This window comes from Dromiciops gliroides, chromosome 5 (assembly GCF_019393635.1).
Source record: "Dromiciops gliroides isolate mDroGli1 chromosome 5, mDroGli1.pri, whole genome shotgun sequence".
Classification (NCBI taxonomy): Eukaryota; Metazoa; Chordata; class Mammalia; order Microbiotheria; family Microbiotheriidae; genus Dromiciops; species Dromiciops gliroides.
The window spans coordinates 296,803,921-296,826,309 of record NC_057865.1 but is presented as its reverse complement, the minus strand read 5'-3'; the positions used below and the strand labels follow the sequence as shown (position 1 = coordinate 296,826,309).

Below are 22,389 nucleotides of genomic sequence, written 5' to 3'. Positions count from 1 at the left end.
CCTACTATGTTATGCATTTTGTTAAGCACTGGGGATAAAGAGAAAGGCAATGATGCTGAAAAGCACTGGGGGTGGGAGATGGGACATGATGGAGTGGTGCAGCTGCCTGGAAAATGACAAGACACTTGCCCTAGTCCTCCTCCTTAAGCGATGGATCTAGGTTGAGGCCTCTGACAGCCCCCCTCAACCCCCTCCAAACAGAGGGAGGGGAAGCTGCTCACAATGAGGCTCCATTAGCTCTGCCCTCCCTTGGGGTGGTGGTGTGGGCACCAGTCCACTGACCCTTTGTTTAGGGGGTTTCCATCAAATCCTCATTGGTGAACTTGATTCTGATTGTCTCTTGGAGACCCAGTATTGCAGGATAAGAACGTTTCCCTTACAAAGCAGAGCTCACCAGCTGTGGCAATCCATGGGGTCTGCTTCGGGGTGAATTAGGAGTCCCGAGAAAACCTTTTATACTCCCTTCCTCATGAGATTATTGACAGGAAAGCTCTCTGAAAAAGGAAATGGTGTTGTGCAAAGAAAAGACCTGGGCCGGGCCAGCAACAGAAGCCCTCATGCCCTCAGAGGTGTGCTTCCCAGGCAGGAAGGTGTGAAGAAGCCTCCTGACTGAGCAGGGGTAAGCCACAAGTGGTGGCTGTGCCCTCATTTCCTTCTCAGGCTCTATCATCTCGCTGGGCACAGCCAAGGTGGCATTTATTCATGAGGAGCCCAGCCAAGGGGCACCATGTCCTTCCTTCCCTTAGGCATCTGGGATTCTGGGAGACTGTGTTGGATTCAGATCATCACCGTATAAGACCCTAATTCTTTTATTCAACTACAAAAGGCAGATGCTTTATCCACCTGGGCAACAGAGTCTGTAAAAGAATACTGCTTCCCTTAGTTAGGGATACAGATGCTGCTGCTGCCATCCACAGAGTCCTCCAGTGCTTTCCTATCCCTCTTCTCTAACTGCAAAGCTAGCAAAGGCTCCTTCTGGCCATTGACCCTCCAGACTCAGGGGCTTCCCTCCCCTTAGGCAGAGGACCATGAAATGCTTTCTGAGGCTGCCCTAGCTTCCCAGCCCCAGCCTCCAGCACCCAAGTTTCCCTTCTCTGGATGCTCTCCAGCTTAGGTCCAAACTGAACACCACACTCCAGAAGTGATCTAATCAGCACAGAGGACAGCAGCGACCCTCCAGCCCTGCCCCAGCCCAGCTTCTCTTTAGTGAGGACATTCCATGTCAGCACAACTAGATTTCTTCTGCCTCAGACCCACAGATTCCCTCATCTTTCTTCAGACACAGTAGAGGGAGGTCCCAGTTCGAGGTAAGTCAGTCTCCTTGAGGGCAGGACAAAAACTCTGCATCTGCTCCTTTTCACTGACTACAGATGACAGTGAATTCTTTAATTCCAGAATAAGCATTTATGGAGCAACATCAACTCTGTGCCAGGTTCTGGGCATCCTGAGACAAAAGCCAAGCAGTTTCTGCCCTCAGAGAGCTTATTGCTAAGGGGAGAACAACCATGTATACGCATAGGGATGTGCATACACCTATACAATAAACACAAGGTAATTTATCAAAGGCAAGAACTTCCAAGTGGGATAATCTGGATCAAATCCTGTCCCATACTGAGCTGGCTGGACCTGTAGGATAATTCAGGAATGCTTGCCTTGTAACCCTTCTAAAAGAGAGAAAGTTGAAGTCCATTTTACGAAGCTAGGGGCAATATAAGCTTGGGTTGCTCCCAGAGACACACTGGGCTGCCCAGGGAAGCACCATGGCAAGGCTCCCCATCTTTGCCAAGCCCACACTTACAGGTGGGCCCCACTACCCTGTGCAAGGGGCTGTTTGGAGCCAAATGATGTCCACCTTGGGACCCAGGAAATGCACCCAGGAAAAGGAAATAGAATCTTAGAAAACCTGAAAAAAACACATCTCAGAAAAAGGAATTGAACAAGAAATCAATGAGCTCCCCAAGAAAAAATCCCGAGGACAAGATGGATTCACAAGTGAATTCTACCAAACATTTAAGGGACAATTAATTCTAATACTAGATAAACTATTTGCAAAACTAGGCAAAGAAGGAGTCCCACCAATTTTCTTTTATGACAAAAATAGGGTGTTGATACCTAAACAAGGAAAGGCAAAAACAGAGAAAGAAAACTATAGACCAATTGCCTTAATGAATATTGATGAAAATTTTTTTATAAAATGCTATATAAGGAGATTACAGGATGGTATCACAAAGATCATACACTATCACCAGGTTGAATATTTAGGAAAACTATCAGCATAATTCACCATATCAATAATAAAGACAACAAAAATAATATTATTTCAATAGATGCAAAAAAAGTTTTTGACAAAATACAACACTCATTCCTATTAAAAGCACTAGAAAGCATGTGAATCAATGGAGCTTTCCTTAAAATGATAAATAATACTTACCTAAAACTATCAGTAAGCATTATCTGTAATGGGAATAAGCTAGAAACCTTCCCAATAAGAACAGGAGTAAAGGAAAGATGCCCATTAGTACTACTATTATTCAATATTGTACTAAAAATGCTAGCTATAGCAATGAGAAGAAAAAGGAATTGAAGAAATTAGAATATGAAACAAGGAAACAAAACCATCACTCTTTGCAGATGATATGATGGTACATAGAGAATCCTAGAGAATGTTAAAGGGCCCCCAAACTTGTCTTCTTGACTTGCCATGTTTTCCAGAAACACTGAACCCAAAGTATGCAAGAGGCCCTGAATGTGTCAAGGATAAAGCCCCAACCTGAGCAGACATAATTTCCTGCTTGCACCCCAATCTGGACTCCCTGTGTGTCCTTGGATATCAAGACAGACACCAGACAGAAACTGCTTACCCAGCTGGGATCTTTGTAGATAAGCAGATCCTCCTATCTTCATGGTCTAGCAGTTCCCAAGGGAAAAGAATGCCACTTTTGCCATCACCTTTCTCCTCCCCTTCAGGAGGGAATTGATCTTTTTCTCCTCCCCTATGACTTCCCCCTTTCCCTGTAACTTAAATACCCAAGTCTTTCCCTGCGCCCCTGGCCTCCTTGTACCGGCATAGGAGTTCCACATGCATGTTCATTTTTTTGGTAATAAATCCAGTTGCAACGAATGTCTAACAAACTTGTTATATTTTTTGGTTAACAAGAATCAACACAAAAACTATTAGAAATAATTAACCACTTCAGCGAAGTTGAAAGACATAAAATAAACCCACATAAACCATCAGCATTTCTACATATTACCAACAAAATCCAGCAGTAAGAGATAGAAAGTGAAATTCCATTGAAAATAACTGCAGGGGCAGTTAGGTGGCGCAGTGGATAGAGCACCAGCCCTGGATTCAGGAGGATCTGAGTTCAAATCCGGCCTCAGACACTTAACATTTACTAGCTGTGTGACCCTGGGCAAGTCACTTAACCTTAATTGCCTCACACACAAAAATTTTAAAAAAATAACTGCAGACAATATAAAATATTTGGGAGTCTACCTGCCAAGACAAACCCAAGAACTCTGTGAACACAACTGCAAAATACTTATATGAACTGATAGAGAGTGAAGTTAACAGAACCAGGAGAACAAGCTATACAATCAACAGCAATATTGTACAATGATGAACTGTGAATGACTTAGCTGTTCTCAGCAATACAATTATCCAAAGGACTCACGAAGAAAAATGTCCTTCATCTCCAGAGAAAGAGCTGATAGATTCTGAATGCGGATCAGAGCAGACTATTTTTCACTTTATTTTTCTTGGGTTATTTTTTTGTTTTTTTTTGCCACAACTAATATGGAAAGATATTTTGCACGACCACACATACATAACCTATATCAAATTGCTTGTCTTCTCAATGAGACAGAAGAGGAGAGAGGGAGAGAATTTGGAACTCAAAATTTTCTTTAAATGAATGCTAAAAGCTGTTCTTACACACAATTGGAAAAAAAATTTTCACTTAAAAAAATATAAATGCACCCATATCAGAAGCCACAGGTACATGCACAGGATCTTAATCAGGAACTCCAAGAGTTTCCTCATTGACTGCCAATAATCATAATGGCAGACTAATCAACACGTCAAGGTATACACATCATGTGTAACACATGTATATGTGTATATATTAGACACACGTGTAGGTGTGCACACACAACACACACATACATAAATAGTACTTTCCCAACCTTAAAGGACTATATAAATGCTAGTGATGCTGCTGCTGACTGTCCCAGACCCCAGCTTTTACAAAGGAGAGTAACCAAGCCAGAGAGGGCAGGAATCTTGTCTAAGGTACTCACAAGAGTCTGGATTTGAACCTGGGCCTTCTCCCTCCAGATCCCAGACTTGTTCCACTGCCCTGGGCTTCTTTCCCCACAGAGTATCCAGAGTCCTCATGTCCCCAAACCCTGCAGGACAGGGCAGGTACACGAGCAATAGAGGCTCGTTTGTGTAGAGTTGGCCCTGGGCTTTCCCAAGGCTCTCCTAAGTATCATGAGGCCAGGGGTCCAGTGGTGGGGGGGGATGACTATTTTAATGATGAGAAAAGCTCAAGAGGTACCAATAGCCCAGCAGCTGCCTCAAGCACCTTGGATTGTACAGGGGCCCCGCTGGGCTCCCAGGAGGACCTGGGAGTGCTGGGGGCACAGACAATGGGAGGGCTGGGCTGGGGGAGGGGATATAGCAAAGGTTACCTGAGCCTTTGGGTGGCTGGAACACAGGGTTCTCCAGGGACCGGATGCTCTGCAGCACAGAGGCAATGGAAGCTGTACTTAATATGTTTGGGTCTGCAAGCTTTGTCGTCTTGGCTCTGGGAAACACAGCTTTATGGGAAATGTTTTCTAGGTGCCGAATCGCGAAAGAGGGAAATTCCATATTGCTGAGGGCCTTTGTGTAGACCGAGTTTATCTTGTATGTTCTCCCCGACCCTCTCTTCAAAGGCATCGGCAAGATACAGGGAGGTCCCTTGTCTTCTCTGGATTTCACATCCTGCTTGGGAGATGTCTGCTCAGGTAGCGGCTCCTGCTGGGAGCTGAAGCATCTGCCGCGCAGCATGTGCCCGGCCGGCAGGGGGCTCCCAAGGCTGATGTTGGCAATGGGGGTCACGTGTCTCCTTCCTTTCTGAATGCTGAAGCCTTCCACGAAGAGGTTGGAGCCGCTGAACGGGGGAAGCTCCACAGCAGGCTGGGGAGAGACAAAACCAGCCTGAAAAAGTATCTGCAAGGACTGAGGGGAGCGTGTCTATGACTCGGCCAGGCTGGAGTCAGCCAGGGCTGGCTCTCTCAGCCTCAGTTCCCGGTGGACATCAGTCAGAATCCGGCCCCATCCCCTGAAGGTGGGCACAGGGCACCAGCTCCTCCGTGTCCTCCCAGGGGATGATGGCTAGACCTGTGAAGGAACATGCGCCTGGCCCCTGAAAGACTCCTCGGGAGCTGCCCGCCTGCCTCCTCTTTCCTCCTTGCAGGCTGCCCTTCCCGGGTCCTCGCATCTTTCCCTAAATGTATAAGGCTGTGCCTTGTGGGCAGGCAGAGAGAAGACCTGCCCCCACCATGAGCTGAGAACCCAGGAGTACACAGCCAGAGGTGCTCGTGAGGACAAGTTGGACCCAGTAAACTATGAATAAGTACATCTTCTAAAGCTCTTCCATCGAAAAATCCTAGAAGTCCCTGCCCTCAAGGCGTTTACAATCTATCTGGAGATGAAGATGCATAAGCAGAGGATGGTGCTCAGAATGAGCTCCATTGATATGGTGCTTGGAGTTTTACAAGCCCTTTGCATGAATTATCTCCTTGGATACTTCCACCCCTAGGAGGCAGCATGACAGGGCTCCTTGTTTAAAGACAGTCTGTGGCAGAGCTAAGCCTTCCACCACTTCACCTGTGTCCAGCACTCTTGCCACTATGTCACATGCTGTCCTCAAGGCATCATGTGCGAGCACCCTCCAAAACCAGGGAGGCTCCCTGGAAGAGGCAGCTTTGACCTGGGCTTGGAGGGACAGATAGGAAGCAGAGAGATGGGGAGCAGGAGAGTAGGGGGTCTATTTGGGGAAGGGAGAAGCCCAGTACATTCAGAGCATTGCCCACATGTAGGGTCACGGTGAACGCCAGTCTAAAGACGTTGGAGTCTTTCCTTCTCCCAAAGCCACCCTGAACAACCTAGATCTTAACAAGAGTCATCAGGGACCTGAGGGGGTGTCTAGTCCGCTTCTGCAATGTCACAAAAAAGAGACCCTCTCCCCAGGGCCCTGAGCCCCTCCCCCAGAGACCTTTGAGCTGACATCTGGCCAGTGTGGAATCCACCTTGGAAACCAAGCATCCCTGGGCTTACTTGTCTCCACAGGAGTTCAAAGTTGCCAATATCGCAGTTGCGGTCAGTTTTTCTGTCAACGACAACCTTGATGGTGTCCTCTTGCACTTGGGCACAGAGCTGTGCCGTGACGGGCGTGGATGGGAACATAGTGGGGCTGGAGTTAATCTCTATGAGCCACGGCTTGAAATCCTTGCCAAGAATGAAGTCGGCTCCGTAGAGCTCGAAGCTGTTTTTGCGGGCCTCCACGTGGTCCTGGGCCACCTTCATGGTGTGGGTGATGGCCTTCTTCATGGATGGGTAGATGATGTTGTGCCAGACACTGCCGCGGCCCCGCTTCTGCAAGTACTCCCGGAACTCGGTGCTCGTCCACATGTTGTAGCAGGGGAGCAGCGGGCTCCGGTCCTTGGCGTTCTTAAAGTGCTTCTGGATGGAGTTATTACAGAGATGAATGGCACTGAAAGGGACACACGAAACCTCCGTCAGTCCTGTGAGGGCTCCCCTATCTCCAGACCCAGAGCCTCCAGGGCCACCAGCCAGCTTCCCCAGGGGCACAAGGGCATGGGCCCGAGAAGCCTGACCTCAGGCCACCCTCGTTCTCCAGAACCCAAGGAGGGAACAACCAGGACCTGGATGAGAGCCAGGGGGCTGTGATGAGGAGGAACAACATCACCGGGATCACCAGATTTTGCCATCATTGCCACAGCTAATTCACAAAGACCAGTCCACCAGCTCTACCCTGGCACTGGCCTTCAGCTCCCTTCCCCAGGGCACAGGCAGACACAGATGGACCTACTCCCTCTGAGAGGGGAAGCAGGTGCCACTGTCCCCCAGGCCTCCTCTGCCAGCCTGGCATCCTGTGGAGCCAGGCCATTGGCAGCAGGATGGTCAGGAATGGTCAGGTAGGAAGCTAGCTGTCAGATCACTGGCTGGGAGAAGCAAAAACAAGTCTGGAAGAGTCCTCCTTGAGGCCAGAAATGACAGCTCCCAAATTTCAGGCCCCCCCTTACCCCTCTGTCAAAGGTCACCTGAGGAAATGTGAGTGGTGCGGTGGGAAGCCCTCACTGGGGAGAGAGCAACCTTAAAGGCAGATGATGAGGAGGTCTCGTGTCAATCAATTCTGACTGCCTCCCTCCCCTCTGCGTGGTGCTGTCCGCAAAGCTCACAGCTCTTCACAGGGAGATTCACTTTTTCACATGGGTTGCACAACCAGTCACTCACTATCTATGTTGCTCACTTGAAAACTCTTCTCCCCAGATATCTACTGCACTGTCCCCACCCCAGTAAACACTCACGCACGTGCGCACACACGCACACACACACGCACACACTCTTACATTCACACACATTTTAGTACTTAAATTCAGGAGACGACTGGTTCTAAGAGAAAGGTCTCGTGGCAAGTTTCTCTCGTTAAGATGTGGCTACTCATGACTAATGGAGAATACAGAAATCTCTAAGGTCACCCTTTGTAAACATTGCCACACCACCTTCCATCACCAGAAATGGATTTTATGTAGGGATCTGGCGTTCAAATAAAACTTTTAAAATATGTAAATGAGGAGGCTTCAGAGCAGTTTCTGACTTAAGTGAAATAAAGGGGCTGTACTCCTCCTAATCATGAGTCGGAAGTTCCCCAAACCTCAGAAAGGCCAGCTGGAGTGGGGCTGGGAAGGTACCCCTTCCATGGACTTCGAGTCAGGAGCAGGGAAGGCGTTTCTTAAAATGACGATCTCTGCCCTCAAGAAACTGAGAGGCTTCTGGGATTGGGGTGGGGCTATGACATGGATGCTGAAAAGCAGAATGGGAGGTAAAGTGGGTGTGGGAGGGGGAGGGGGAGGGGGAGTAAAAGGTGCTCCACGCAGAGTCCTGGGAAAATCCAAGGTGAGAAAACTTTCCTCTGAGGAGATTAGGAAAGGTTTAGTAAATCCAACGTCAGAGGATTCCCGGAAATGGGAGATGAAGAAAGAGGGAACTCTCTAAGACTATGGAGTGTGTGTGTGTGTTGGGGGGGGGGGGCGCAGACAGTGCCAGTAAGGAAAGCCGGGGCAAAGATGGGAGATAGCTCAGAAGTGAGATGGTACCGTGGAGAGAGAGGTGTCTCCAGGAGTCACAGTACCAATGTTCAAATCTGGTCTCTGATACCCACTACACGTATGACCTCAGGACTCAGTGTCTGCATGTGTAAAGTGAGGGGACTGGGCTAGGTGGGCTCTGTGAGCACAGAGGGGATCACAAGAAGGAAGAAGGCTGGAAAGGTGACATGGGGCCAGGCGGCAGGGAGCCACGCAGGGTCAGGGGTGAAGAGCGATCTGTGTTTCTAAAGAGAAGCCTTAGACCCCATTAGCTCTGGGGCAAGAAGCCCCAAGTGGACAGCACCCACTAGCTTTGCCCCCTCACAGACTGGGTCCCCCACCCTGGACTAGCCCTTGCCCTTGTGCTGCTGGGCACGAGGTTAGGGCGCCCAAGTGGGGAAAGAGCATGACATCATCCGGGCCTGTGCACATACCTACAACACACATCTATTCTTGAAACGTTGAGGTAGACAGGAAGGTGGAGAGAGTCAGGAGGCTTGGCTTCCTATCCTGGTTCTTACCCTCACTCACTGTGTGACATAGGACACCAGGCCCTCTGTCTTCTTGCTTATAAAATGATCTGAAAGGTTCATTCCTGTTGTAAACCTCAAGATTGCACCCCCATGCACACATGCACACACACACACACACACACACACACAAGCACCTCTGTGGGAAAGGCAGCAAAGAACAGGTCAGAGTCCAGAGTGGGCCCTGATGGAACTAGCCTTCCTCTCATTCTAACTTCATTTCCACTTGCCAGTCCACAAACCCCATGGGCTTCAGCAGGCAGAAGGCACACATGTGGCCTGGCCAATGGTAGACAGGCCCTCAGGCCCAGAAGGTGAGAGAGGCCAGACAGGGCAACTGAGGCCTCTGCCACAGCCCCCTCACTCCCCAGCCAGTGCCAGGGCATAGCTTGTGTTCTGGGAGCTCCGTTTGTCTATCTCTTCCCCAAGGCAAATGCTGGGATCACCTGAGGCTTGGAGCAGGGAGGCTCTCGGGCCCCTCTCCTGACACTCATGTTTTGAAAGCATTGCCACAGAATCCCCAGGATGACCCACTGACTCATTAGTTTTCAAACCTCTCAACCCAGCCAGCGAGTGACTCATCACCTTCAGCTTACTACTGGCCCTCCCACAAGAAGAGAACCCTCAGCTAATGCCTTCCTGCTCACCTGCTGAATCAATCCATCAACAGCTCTTAGAAACGTAGGAACATACACATTAGCAAGCAATGGAAGCAAATGCAGGAGTCAGATGTGATGCCCTTTCAGTGGGTGGCTTGTCATCTCAGAGGCACCATGGCCTTTCATCTGGGGACTTACCTGTCCAAACTGTCTAAGGAAAACCGCTGAGTTGAGAACCTCAAATAACTTTCTTTGTAGAACCAAATGGTCAGGGGATTCCAATCCGTGACAAGGAACCACTGTCGGATATCAAACTTGGTGTCATAAATCAGCAGGGGCGTCTCAATGTACTTTTGGACCACCCACTTATTATCTTTGGAAGGAATGTTATCCGAGGTCACAAGCTTCATAATTTCTTCCACTCTGTCCATACATATGATGTCTGAAAGGAAACAACATCTCACTAAGGGCAGATACTGATGGTGGCCAGGGCTGACGGCACCCCAGCTGCCAGGGAAGGTGGTGTCCCTCCTTTCTCAACCACAAGCAAGGTTCCCAGGGACGGAAACAAAGAATGCCCCAAGAGGCAGAAAGGAGCATTCCCCACTATCACCCTCCCTCTAAACCCTCCCATGGCTCCTCATCTTGCTCCTGACTCTTGCTAAGGAGGTTCCCAGGGTTCTGTCCTGGAGTCCTCTTCTCTTTATTCTCTCCCTTGGCAATCTCATTCACTCCCACACCTTCAACCAACCAACCAACCAACCAAGAGTTTATTAAGCATCTACTGTGAGCCAGCCGCTGGAGATACAAGTAGGAAGAACAAACAATCCCTCTTCTCATGGGGCTCTCTGCTCCAGACACCTCATCTTCACCACAGACTCAACATGTCCATGACAGAGTTCCGCATCTTTCCCTCTCAACCTGCTCCTCCATAATATCACCATTCACTCTTCAGTGGCTCTCAAGGGTCTAGCCAATGAAGACCGACCAGGCTCCTCTGCCCATCTCTCCAGCCCACCCCAGCCTGCTGTCCATCCTTTTCCTATTTCTGCCCTATATGCTTTCCCTTGTGGTCCAGTGGTCCCCTGGATGAGTGCTTCTATTCATTTGGTCCGGCTATTCTTAGTGCCTGGAATGTGCCACTTCCCTCACTTCACCTTCCAAGCCCTGCTAGAATGCCACCTCTACTAGGAAGCCTTCTCTGGTTCCTCCTGTCTTGAAAGGACCTTCTCCCTCCAACCTCATGAAGCACTTTGTTCTTATACATCCCTTATTACATAATATTATTACATAATATCCCTTATCATATATGTCTGGGTTCGTGGTATGTTGTCTCCTGAGGGGGGAAGAAGCAAGTTTTACTTATATCTTGTGCCTCTTCCACAGTACAAGTTTTTTGGTTTTTGGTTTTTTTGCGGGGCAATGAGGGTTAAGTGACTTCCCCAGGTCACAGAGCTTATGTGTCAAGTGTCTGAGGCCGAATTTGAACTCAGGTCCTCCTGAATCCAGGGCTGGTGCTTTATCCACTATGCCACCTAGCTGCCCTCAGGAATCACTTTTGAAGGATCAGTGTCATCTACACAGAGGAAGTTTTCTATGACAGTCAGGTGGGTGCAGCCCCGGGAGTCTGGAAGACCAGAGTTCAAATATAACCTGAGACTCTTACTAGTTGTCACCCTGAGGCAAGTCACTTAAGCCCTGGCTGCCTCAGTTTCCTCATCTATAAAGTGGGGATAATAACATAACTGACCTCCCAGGAGTATCAACTGAGGATCACACCCATATAAATGATAGTGTCAGGGGATCAGACTCCAACTCAAGCCACAGTAGGGGGAAGATGGTTATGTGGTCAACTGAGAGGATCTGATAGTTCTCCCCAGAACTTAGAACAGAGGCTGACACTCAGTGGGTGCTTAATAAAGGTTGACCAACTGATTTTCAGATTCTGAGGGGATTCTTTTGAATGGTTACATTTGTATGGGCATGTTGTCAAGCAGCTGAATGGGCCTGGCCATCTCAGTGATACCCACTCAATGGACTGTAACTGTGTTGGGATGGAAAGAGTGCTTGGACCTGGGATACAGAAGCCCCAAACTTGGTAATCATCTTTTCCCTCAACCTGCTGAGACACAATGGGCAAAGTATCCCCACTCTGTGCTTCAGTTTCTCCACCTGTCAAATGAACAAGTGGAAAGAGAACCAGGAGTAGAACTCAGGCCTCCTGACACCTACCTGATTCCCAAGGTAAGAGCAATGACCGACAGCTTTTTGGAAAGTTCTCTGTGAGGTCCCTTACCTCTGCCTCGAGATTTGGCACCTGGCTTTAAGATCCAGATGTTTCTCATGCCATCGATTTCAGACTGGGGGTTCACTGATGTGATTTTATTCAGAATACTCTGACACTGAGAAAAGTAACTCTTTGAACTGGGAATATAAGCATCACCACTGAAAACAAAAACCAAGAAAATCTGGTTAGAATTCATGTAGGTCCTTTCCTACGAAGTTTTCATTTGGGTGAACCCTCAAGGAAAATGGGCAGAAAGAATTTTCCATGGCTAAGGGTGAATAGACTCTCAGACTCATCCTGTGAAAATCAAGTGACACTGCCCTGGTTTGGGGGTAGGGTGTGGGATGAACTATGACAGGATGTAGCCTGGAAATCCCAGGGAGACAAACTGTCCCTTTGGGGTGCTCCTGCCTCCAAACAGTCTTGACCCAGAATTCCCATCTTCCTTTTGAAGCCCAGTTGAAATGTTACCTCCAGGCAACCTTCCTGATTTGCCCCCATTTTACTGACCAAGTCATATCAGTAGTGAAACCCTTCTGTGTCTGCCTCTTCTAGGTTACCCCCCCTCCCCCCGCCAAGACTCTGAGGGCAAGAATTGGCCCTGATCAGCTGGCTCTGGTTGACACCTGGAGCTGCCCCTCTCTCCTAAGAGTAGAGACTAGAGAGCAAAGGGAGAGTTCTCTGAATGGCCTTCGAGTTGTGCTGGGTTCCAGTTCTCCAAGACAGAACATGTGGCCTCCACAAACACTAAGATCCTATCAAGAGATCAACAGTCCTTAGCCTTGAGCTTACCTAGGAGGGATACAAACCAGTCTCCCTGAAGATAACCTCCAGAAGTTTATATCTCTCCCCTATAGACTATGAGCTTCCTGAGAGCAGGAACTATCTTTTCATACTTGTGTCCCCAGGATCTATCACAGCACCCAGCACATAGTAGGTGCTTAATAAATGCCTGTGATTGATACCTCTCCATAGGATAAAAGCACCACCCACAAAACAGAGAATAAAGATTCTATGGAGGGTAGCAGAAGCTAAGTGTCATCCACTCAAGGAGAAAAAGAAGACCATGGAACAGAGGGGCTGGCTCAGGAGGGCTTCATGCAGGAGGCAAAGAGAGGGAGCAGCATGTCAGGCTTCAGGTTAAGGGGTCACATTGACAACATGAGCACAATTCCACAAGAAAGAAATCACAATTCTTGGTGGCAGTTGGATGGGAGAGGGAGACAAGTAGACCAGTCTAGCTAAGGCAGGAGTTCAACATAGCAGAGAGATATAGCAACAGATTTGGAGTTTCCTCTATGACAGGACAACCCCCAACAATGCAGGTTTCAGCCCACCTTGAGCAGCTCTTGCCCATTTCCTCTCATGAGCCATTCACAAGGTGTCCACCTGATGTGTCATCCTCTACATCTGCTAGCCCTGTGTGAGCTTCATCTTACTAAAGTTCTTCAAACAACATCTGGACAGCTACTTTTGGGGATTCTTTTTTCAGTCATGGGACTAGAAGGTCACCTAGTGATTGCCTTGTCTTTTTTCTCCTTGATAACAGATGTGGCCTCAGACATTTAGTAGCTGTGTGACCCTAGGCCAATCACTTATCAGCTCTGTTTGCCTCAGTTTCCCCATCTGTAAAGTAATAGTGCCCCCACCTCCTAGGGTGATTCTGAAAATCAAATGAGGGGATAATTCTAAAGCGCTCAGCACAGTGCCAGCCAAGCACATAGTTGGCACTGTGTGGACAGATAAAAGCTATGTTTTAGTTTTATCTGAAACTTTTTAGTAAGGATTGTAGAAAAGGACATGATGTAAGAAAATGTATAAGAATTAAATAAATAGAAATCCTCTTGCTATATGGTTGTATCTAATTATCTCTTTGATGATGTAATGTGTCAAGGATATGACCCAAGAACAAATTCTCTTAGGACTTAGTTTCCCATGATGCTCAGGGCCGAGAGAGCACTAGTCATTGGTAGAAATTCTCTGGATGGGTAGCTTCAGAATGGTGACTTTCCCACGGGAGGATCCTGATTGGTGGGGAGCATTTAGGTTTCTGCATGTGCTTGAGATCCTTCTTTTCTACTTCTAGGAGGGCTTTGCCTAGTGCCGAGGTCCCAGAGTTACATACAGTAAGGAAAAGTCAGATGTCTTACTGGATGAGGTTGTAATACTGCTGGATCAGCTCCTTCCATTCAGCCTCACTGAGGGTTTTCAGGGACTCCGCCGAGATGTCAATATCATCATGTTCCAACTGTCCAAGGTAGTTCTCACACACCTTGCAAGCCACCTCTATGAGTTCCCCTGGGAGGTCTATGAGCTTCTTTTCATCAGCATTAGCCTGATCTAGAAAGCAAACACATTCCAGAGGTATTGGGGTATTAAAGAATCATGGCATCTCAGAGCTGGACAGGACCCCGGCTCACCTGGTCCACCTTGTACCTCAGCAGGAATCCTTTCTAAAGGGCCACTGACATGTGGGCACCCAACATCTACCTGAAGTCTGCTACTGCTAGGGAGAGGGAGGGAGAATGACGGAGAGAGAGAAGGGGGAAGGGAGAGAGGGAAGGAGGGAGGGAGGGAGAGGAAGGGAGATAGGGAGAGGGAGGGAGGATGACAGAGAGAGAGAAGGGGGAAGGGAGAGAGGGAAGGAGGGAGGGAGGGAGAGGAAGGGAGATAGGGAGAGGGAGGGAGAATGACGGAGAGAGAGAAGGGGGAAGGGAGAGAGGGAAAGAGGGAGGGAGGGAGAGGAAGGGAGATAGGGAGAGGGAGGGAGGATGTGTGTGTGTGTGTGTGTGTGTGTGTGAAAGAGAGAGAGCAAGTGCACTACTGGTAGCATGTGGATCTTTTCAATGCACATACAAGCTTTAAGTATCACTAATAGTGTTGTCTGGGGAAAAGGACACGATGCTTTTTCTTTCCTAATGCCAGGAAATTCCCTTCATTATTTAGTAGCTATGGAAATCCTGGGAGTCCTGAAACTGCCTCCCAGCAAGGTCCATGAAATTCTCATAGGCATTGTGGGGCCTTCACTTATACCTCAGTTCTAACCTTACTTTGGGGGGCGGAGGGGGAAGGCTTTAGGTTCACTGGAATCTAAACATAAGCCAGCCTTTGTGAACAGGTTGAACAGGCATGGTTTTGTTCAAATTTTGCAGGGGGGTGATAAGGGGATAGGGGAAGAAACATGAAAAAGTCACAGAAATCAACAGAGAACCAGTGAAAGAACCCACACTCAGTGTATCAGTCCTTTTGGGAACAATCCCAGAAGACATTGCAAACTAGCAGAAAGAACTTATCCAGTGACATCATCACAGAGCCCCAAGTTGTGGTGCAGGAAAAGCCCAGAAAGATCAGAATGTGTATAGACTGTTGGACTTGGAACAACCAGGACTTGCACTGAGGACTGCTTGATAAGAAGTCTCTGATCTCCAGTGTTTGGCCCAAACAGTGGGTACCATATATTCCCAATGGGAGTGTATACTTCAAGGAATTGGGGGCAACTTTTCAGTGGCTTAGGGAGAATGTCACTGGTGACATGAATCACCTAACTCACCTCCCATCTTTGGTAGGGTATTAGAAGAATATGAAGAAAGTGAAGGACTCCAGTGGCTGAAAGATGCCGGTCTGAAGCTACAGATGCCACTGACAACTTAAGCCAAGGCTCTGTCGTGTGGAGGAGTCAGACAGTGTCCCAGCAGGAAGTCAGGACCAAACCAAGGAGACAGAAGTAGTCATGCCGGCCACCCTCAGAGCTCAGGGCTCGCCTGGGATTTGTTGGTACCCACTGGGCATGTGTAAAGAGCTCCGCCATTCCCTCGAAAGCCTTCCAATGTCTCACCTGTGATTCCATGGTGACTCCCGGAACCTTCTCCTTCCTCAACAAAGTCAGTACCTGGTTCATGGTTTTTCCCTCGATCCCAGCCCCTGTCCTCACACTGAGGGACTTCAATATGTATTGATATGGATCCCCCAGATACCCAAAACTTCCAGTTCCCCAGTTCCCTCCTTTGCCATGACCTGATGCTCTTCTGCCCCTCCCCAGCTACGCATGGAGGTGTGCCTCCCCCACAAGCACTCTACACCCCCACAAGCACTCTACACTCCCACAAGCGCTCTACTTCCCCCACAAGCGCTCTACATCCCCACAAGCACTCTACTTCCCCCACAAGCGCTCTACACCCCCACAAGCGCTCTACATCCCCCACAAGCGCTCTATTTCCATGTTCCTGAACTCTCAAATCCTTGTCTGATCACATTCTTGTCACCTTCCATCCCACCCTCCCAACCCTGTGAGGGTTCCCTGTGACCCCCCACAGGTTTCCCAGACCATCAGCCAGCCACAGCCCCACTCCCCTCCTTTCCATATCTTGATTCCCTGATTAACTAGTTGGGTCCTCTACTGTGCCTCTGGAATCCTTTGTCCTCTTGTCCTATCCCCAGTCATGTCTTGGCCCTTCACCAAGCCTGGCTGATTTCCACCATCTACCTCCTTGGACACTGGTCACATGTTTCTGAATGGAGTTAGAAGAAATCAATTCTATATTCTTGCAGGAGGCCTTTCCTGGTTCCTTCCCTCACTGCCGCACCTCCCAGCTTGCTAATGCCTTCCTCTTTGAGATTACTTCCTACCTATTCTGTAGATATTGTACCATCAAGTTGTTTATGTCATCTCCTCCCTTGGACTGGGAACTCCTTGAGGACAGGGACCGTTTTGGTCTTTCCTTTTGCCAGGTACCTTGTAAGGCTTCCTGCCTGACTGAACTCTTCACTAGTATTTGGGATGATGCATGTGAGAAGGTCTTTGTGGAAATGGTTCATCAGTAATTTCTGCAGCTCCAGAGATGGCTTATTGCAGATGCAAACAAAGCTCGGGTGTCACATACTGATGCCAGCCTAGGGCACTCAGAAGGGGTCTCATACCAGAAAAGGGATGGGTATCTGAGGCCTGCTGCATTTCCCAGGAAGCTCACTACTCACTTACTGACAACAAGACTGAAGCTCTTGGATTTTCAGTGGGCGGTTTCTGGGAAGTTCTAAGACTATGTATGACCACACAACAACCCACCGACTAGTGGTCTGCTCAGTTCTAACTGGCCTACTTGTGTATACGGGGTGGGCCATGCGTGCTCAGGCCCACACAATCTCAAAAAGAACTGCACACACTGGCATTTTGTCTCATCTTTTAAAAGTGAAGTTTAGTTATGTTTTCATTTCTTGAATTTGCACTGCATGCCCACAGATGAATGTGATCCCTAGAATGGGGTTGCCTGCAATCGGGAGCCAGAGTGTTAACACCGAGAAGGGGGATCCCCACTCTCCAGGGAGTCAACATTGAGCATCTCATTTGTCCTTGGATGTGAATGAGGATGAACTACAAAAAATGAGAGACACCAAGCCAGGAAGGATGCTTCTGCCAAATCGGGGTCAAAGCTGGACTCCAGAGGAGAAAGCCCCTGAAAGGCCTCAGGGCTCTCTAAGGCATTTTCTCTGTGAGGATCCTGGACATGGGTAAGCAGAGTCTATGGGCATCCTGGGATGGTTGTAGACATCTTTCCTAAGTGCAAGGCTTAGGACCAAAGTCATCACAGGAAAGTGCAAATGAGGGGGCAGCTAGGTGGCACAGTGGATAGAGCACCCGCCCTGGAGTCAGGAGGACCTGAGTTCAAATCCAGCCTCAGACACTTACTAGCTGTGTGACCCTGGGCAAGTCACTTAACCCCCATTGCCCCACAAAGAAAACCAACAAAAAGAAAGTGCAAATGAGCTGTACTCTGGATGTGAGAGCACATCTATGAGACATCTTTAGAAAGAATGTATGTAAAGACAGGAGCCACATTCAAGTGGCAACAGCCCAGCTCATCCAAGAAGCAAACTGCCACGGAATCAAAGAATCAAGAATTTTGGCACAAGGGTTCCCAGCACTCAAAATGAGACCTGCAGCCTGAGCACACCAACTGCTCCCTGCCTCAGCAGCAAAAGCGACAGGTAACTGGGTTCTGCGGGGGAGTTTTGGAGGAGACATGGAAATTCCCTACCCACTTGTAAGACTAGGAGTGATTCTGTGAAATGTTTTACCCTAGTCTATAGCACATACCTGCTCTATCAATTTATTAATCCTGCCCCCCAAAGGAAACATAGTTAAACTTGTTCCTGACAAAGCCATGCTGCTGATTTACTGCTGCTTCCTTTTCTAAGTAGTCATCAACCATCCTTTTTAAATTATCCTCTTGTTTTGTCAGAAATAAAAGTCAAGTGCATTGGTCTACAATTGGCAAACTCTCTTCTCCTAATTGTGAAAAGTGGAGTAAGATCTGCTTTTATCTAATGTTACTGGACCGTTACCAGTGTCTGGGACCTTTCAAAGATCATTGACAGTGGCTCAGTAACCAGATCTGCCCATTTTTTTCAGTAGCCTGAAATGTCGTTAATCTGAGCCAAGTGACTTGAAATAAGAAAAACACAACTAATTCAATTTTTAAAAAATCATCGGGGACAGCTAGGTGGCACAGTGGATAGATAAAGCACTGGCCCTGTATTCAGGAAGATCTGAGTTAAAATCTGGCCTCAGACACTTGACATTTGCTGGCTGTGTGACCCTGGGCAAGTCACTTAACCCTTATTGCCCCACAAAAAAAAAAAAGAAAAAGGAAAAAAATCATCTCCTTACTTGTTTTGGAGATAATCTCCCTGTTAGCCAATTCTGCTGTTTTTCCCTGGACAAAGAGCATTCTCCCTGGCAGAGAGAACACGTGAAATAAGACTTGAGCATTTGTCTTCTTTCCACTGCCTGCTATGTCTATCCCCCTCACCTTGAGCAGGAATCCTCTCTCCCTCAAAGGAAAGTGCATTGTGGAGTAACTGTGTAACTCCTTCCTGGCAGCTAATCTCATCTTTTCTTACGGAACAACAAATTCTTTTGGTAGTATTGCCCCAAATACCTTTATTTCGGCTTATCTCTTCATCCTCTTCTTTTTTGGCCCTGGATTTGCTCTTGCTATAATTGTGGTGACTGACAACCCACTTCAGGATACTAGATGCAACTGTCCGCCTGAAGTCATCTGAAAAAAAAGAGAAACTTGGTGATTTGCCCTCCTATTGGATGGAATGTGAAGGCATTCTTTGTGAGGGGCGCAAATGGTAAGGTTCATACCTTCCATTGATTTCAATTCATTATAAGGAATTCAATTTAACTTAACTAACATCTATTGGGGGCCTGCTATGTGCAAGGCCCTGGGGGTGAAAAGTCAAAAGGAAACCCAACCCGACCTGCCTAATACAGTAAAGAGAGCTAGGAGGAGAGGGAGAGAGGGAGAAAGAGAGAAGGAGGAAGGGAGAAGAGGGAGAGAGACAGAGAGGAAGAGGGAGAGGAAGAGGAGTGAGGGAGGAGGAGAGAGACAGAGCAAGAGAAATAGGGAAAGGAAGAGGAAGGGAGAGAGAAGAAGGGAGGGAAGGAGGGAAGGAGGGAGGGAGGGAGGAAGAGAGAGAGAGAGAGAGAGAAAGAGAGAGAGAGAGAGAGAGAGAGAGGGGGAGAGGGAGAGGGAGAGGGAAGATGGAATCACATTTGGGAGGGTCAGGGTCAAGTGAGCTAGGGGACAGAGCAAGAAAGACCTCCTGCAGAAGGGGGAACTTGAGTTGAGAGAGATGGGGGCAAGCAGCCAGGGCAAAGGCCTAGCTGGGAGGTGGAGGCTCGTGTCCTGGGGACATCCAAGGCCAGTGGAACTGGAGGGTGGTGAGCATGGTGGGGCACGGCCAAGCTGTCCAGTTTATGGAGATCAGTGCTAAGAAGCCGCTTGGGAAGGAAGCAGCTTGTCACAGGTGACAGAAGGTGTGCCTGGCCCAGCTCTGAAGGTGGGTCACTTGAACAGAAGCTTCCTGCTCAATGTTTTCCTTCTTCACAATGTCCTTGAACTGGGGCCCTCCCGTACAGAGAGCACAAGGAAAACCCAGTCACATTTGCACATTAATGAGCTATTTTCCAGATTTTTCAATTAGTTGAAGCTGTGGTACCCACCCCGCCTTAACCCACATTCAAAGGAAGACACCCACTTGTCATTTGAATCAGATACAGAGCTTATAAAACATTCCTGTCACCAATCTCTACTCCTCTCTGAAGAGGAGAAGCCCCTGTCAAACTATGGATGCACTGGGATCCTGGCTTCTGACTCTGCTTTGGGGCCATGGATGAGTCATTTAACCTCCGTGGGTCTCCGTTAACTTATCTGGAAAGCGGGGATTCAGCACAGCCAGCACACAAGCACCCATTCATTGCACGTGGTCTTGAAGGATTGTAGAGAGGGCATCAGAGCACTCCCTCTGGCCAATAATTGGGGTGGGGGAAACAGAGAGGAGAGGCCGGGCACCACACAGATATGAAGGCAGCATCCCAGGGAGAATGCTTCCTGAGCTCCAGCGCTGGGGGCGGGGGGTGCTCCTTCAGACGGCCAGAATGGTGCCAGCCAGGCCTCAAGGATGTGGCAATGGCCCCTGCCTGTCCTCGGCCCATCATTGACACATGCTCCAGGCTGGCATCTGTTTTCAGAGCATTCAAAAACCAAAGATGACTTTGGCAGACGCTATGGACCATCTTCCCTCTTGTTCACCGCTCTCTCCCTGTGCCTTTCCATTTCATGGCAAAAGTACAGATAACAAAGGGGAGGGGGAGACAGGGCCAAGAGGCACATGGGCCTGGCCGGAAGCATCCGCTCCCATCCGCACAGAGGCACCCTGGACCACTCACGCCCCTGTGGGCAGGCAGCTCCCACAGGAGGAGGCTCAACCATGGCAATGGATCCCAGTGTTGGCAGCCACAGCACTCACCTACAAACTCCTGTTTCTCACCATCAGAGCAGAGACCATAACAACGCGGGAAGAAGGAGTGAGGGTTAGCTGGGACATACCAGGGCAGATTCCGCATGTTCATGCACAAGCCAATCTTCAAAAAACAAACAGATGAGACTACCATCAGCACCTGCTTAAGAAGTGCATCCCCCTCCCCTGGCAGGGCCCCGGGGACCACCGGTCCCAGAAGGGCTCCCCCACACCTCCACAGAGCCTGTGGTCCGCCGGAGGGCCCTGGCAGGCACAGTCTATCTGTGTCCACAAAATGACACCTTTCAAGAGGTCATTGAATGAGGACCCAAGAAAAGGACAACAGAGTGTTTCATCAGGCTTTAAAAGGGATGCATCAAGGAAGGCATCCAGGAGGTACGTGTGTGAGGGGTGGGGGCCAACCTTTGAAGCGGGATTCAAACAGCAGCCAGAGGTTTGGGATGGCATTCTAGTTGTAGGTCACAGCTTGAGCAAGCACAAAATCAAGAAGATGAAGGTTTGTGTAAGGACAGAGAGTGTCGGCCAATCTGACTGGAGTGGGACAAGACCAACTGGACAAAGGCAGACATGCCCACAACCTTCAGATCATTTAAGACAGGCTGAGAATTACACTTGCTCTCACTTCTGTCTTCATGGACCAGTTTAGATCAGACCCTATCTTGATCATGGATCATTAAAGAATAAATATTTTTGGTTAAGAAGCAGGATTTGCTCCCTGGCGTCCAGGGGACTGACACATTAGATCTGAAGTAGCCCATGATCTAAAACTCATTTTGCTCATAGACACAAAAATAAAAGCCAGGATGTTAACAATGGCAGCTGACTGGGAGGTCACAGGGCATGAAATAGGGCAGCAGGCTGGCTAGACACTGTAGGGAGAAGGGAGCAAGGTGGGAAGCTTCAGATGCATTCCTGAAGCGTCTTCCTCGGGCACATCGCTAGGAAATACTCACCTTGGTGGTAAAGGAAGCTGTTTTTCCATAGTGATTCAACATCTGATCACAACTTAAATTGTGGTAATCAACCACATCCCTCTTTATAGTCCAAAGAAAGTAAGGAATTTCTGTTTTTACCAACCTAGACTGGCACAAAAAAAATCTTTATCAACAGCAAATACATCTTCAAGGCCAGACTCTGAACAGTGAAAACACAAACAGGAAGTTGAGCTAGGTTCTGGGCATGGGGAGATGGGAAATAACAGGCTGAGCCTTCCTTGTACCTGCTCTGTGTGGAGCAAATGAAGACCACTCTCAAAATACCTAGCGAGGGACACCTGGGTAAAGAAGACTCTGGGGGCAGCTAAGTGACACAGCGGATAAAGCACCGGCCCTGGATTCAGGAGGACCTGAGTTCAAATCCGGCCTCAGACACTAGACACTTACTAGCTGTGTGACCCTGGGCAAGTCACTTAACCCTCATTGCCCCGCCCCCCCCCCAAAAAGAGTACTCTGCATTTAGTCTGCAGGGAAGACATGTACATGGCTGGACAGGTGAATCACTCCCTAAGATATCCTAAGACAGACGTGCAGATTCTCCAGTCTGTGGCTGGCAAAGACCATTGAAGGCCTCATCCACATGGGGAACACTTTGGTCTTTTTTTTTTTTTTTGGTGGGACAATGAGGGTTAAGTGACTTGCCCAGGGTCACACAGCTAGTAAGTGTCAAGTGTCTGAGGCCGGATTTGAACTCAGGTCCTCCTGAATCCAGGGCCAGTGCTTTATCCACTGTGCCACCTAGCTGCCCCTCACTTTGGTCTTTTCTAATG

The 22,389-nt window shown here is 48.6% G+C and overlaps 1 protein-coding gene across 2 annotated transcripts in view; it reads right to left on the bottom strand.

Annotated features, from left to right (window-relative positions):
* TTLL8 (tubulin tyrosine ligase like 8) overlaps nt 1-22,389 on the bottom strand; it is a 50,989-nt gene that overhangs the window by 3,755 nt on the left and 24,845 nt on the right. For both annotated transcript variants that reach the window (XM_043965431.1, XM_043965432.1), the window contains 8 exons: nt 21,578-21,706; nt 20,613-20,727; nt 18,734-18,853; nt 13,949-14,138; nt 11,808-11,956; nt 9,710-9,953; nt 6,329-6,764; nt 4,696-5,185 (listed from right to left, as the gene is read on the bottom strand). In XM_043965431.1, coding sequence (XP_043821366.1) covers nt 4,696-5,185; nt 6,329-6,764; nt 9,710-9,953; nt 11,808-11,956; nt 13,949-14,138; nt 18,734-18,853; nt 20,613-20,727; nt 21,578-21,706 — 1,873 coding nt within the window. The remainder of the gene's footprint in view (nt 1-4,695; nt 5,186-6,328; nt 6,765-9,709; nt 9,954-11,807; nt 11,957-13,948; nt 14,139-18,733; nt 18,854-20,612; nt 20,728-21,577; nt 21,707-22,389) is intronic.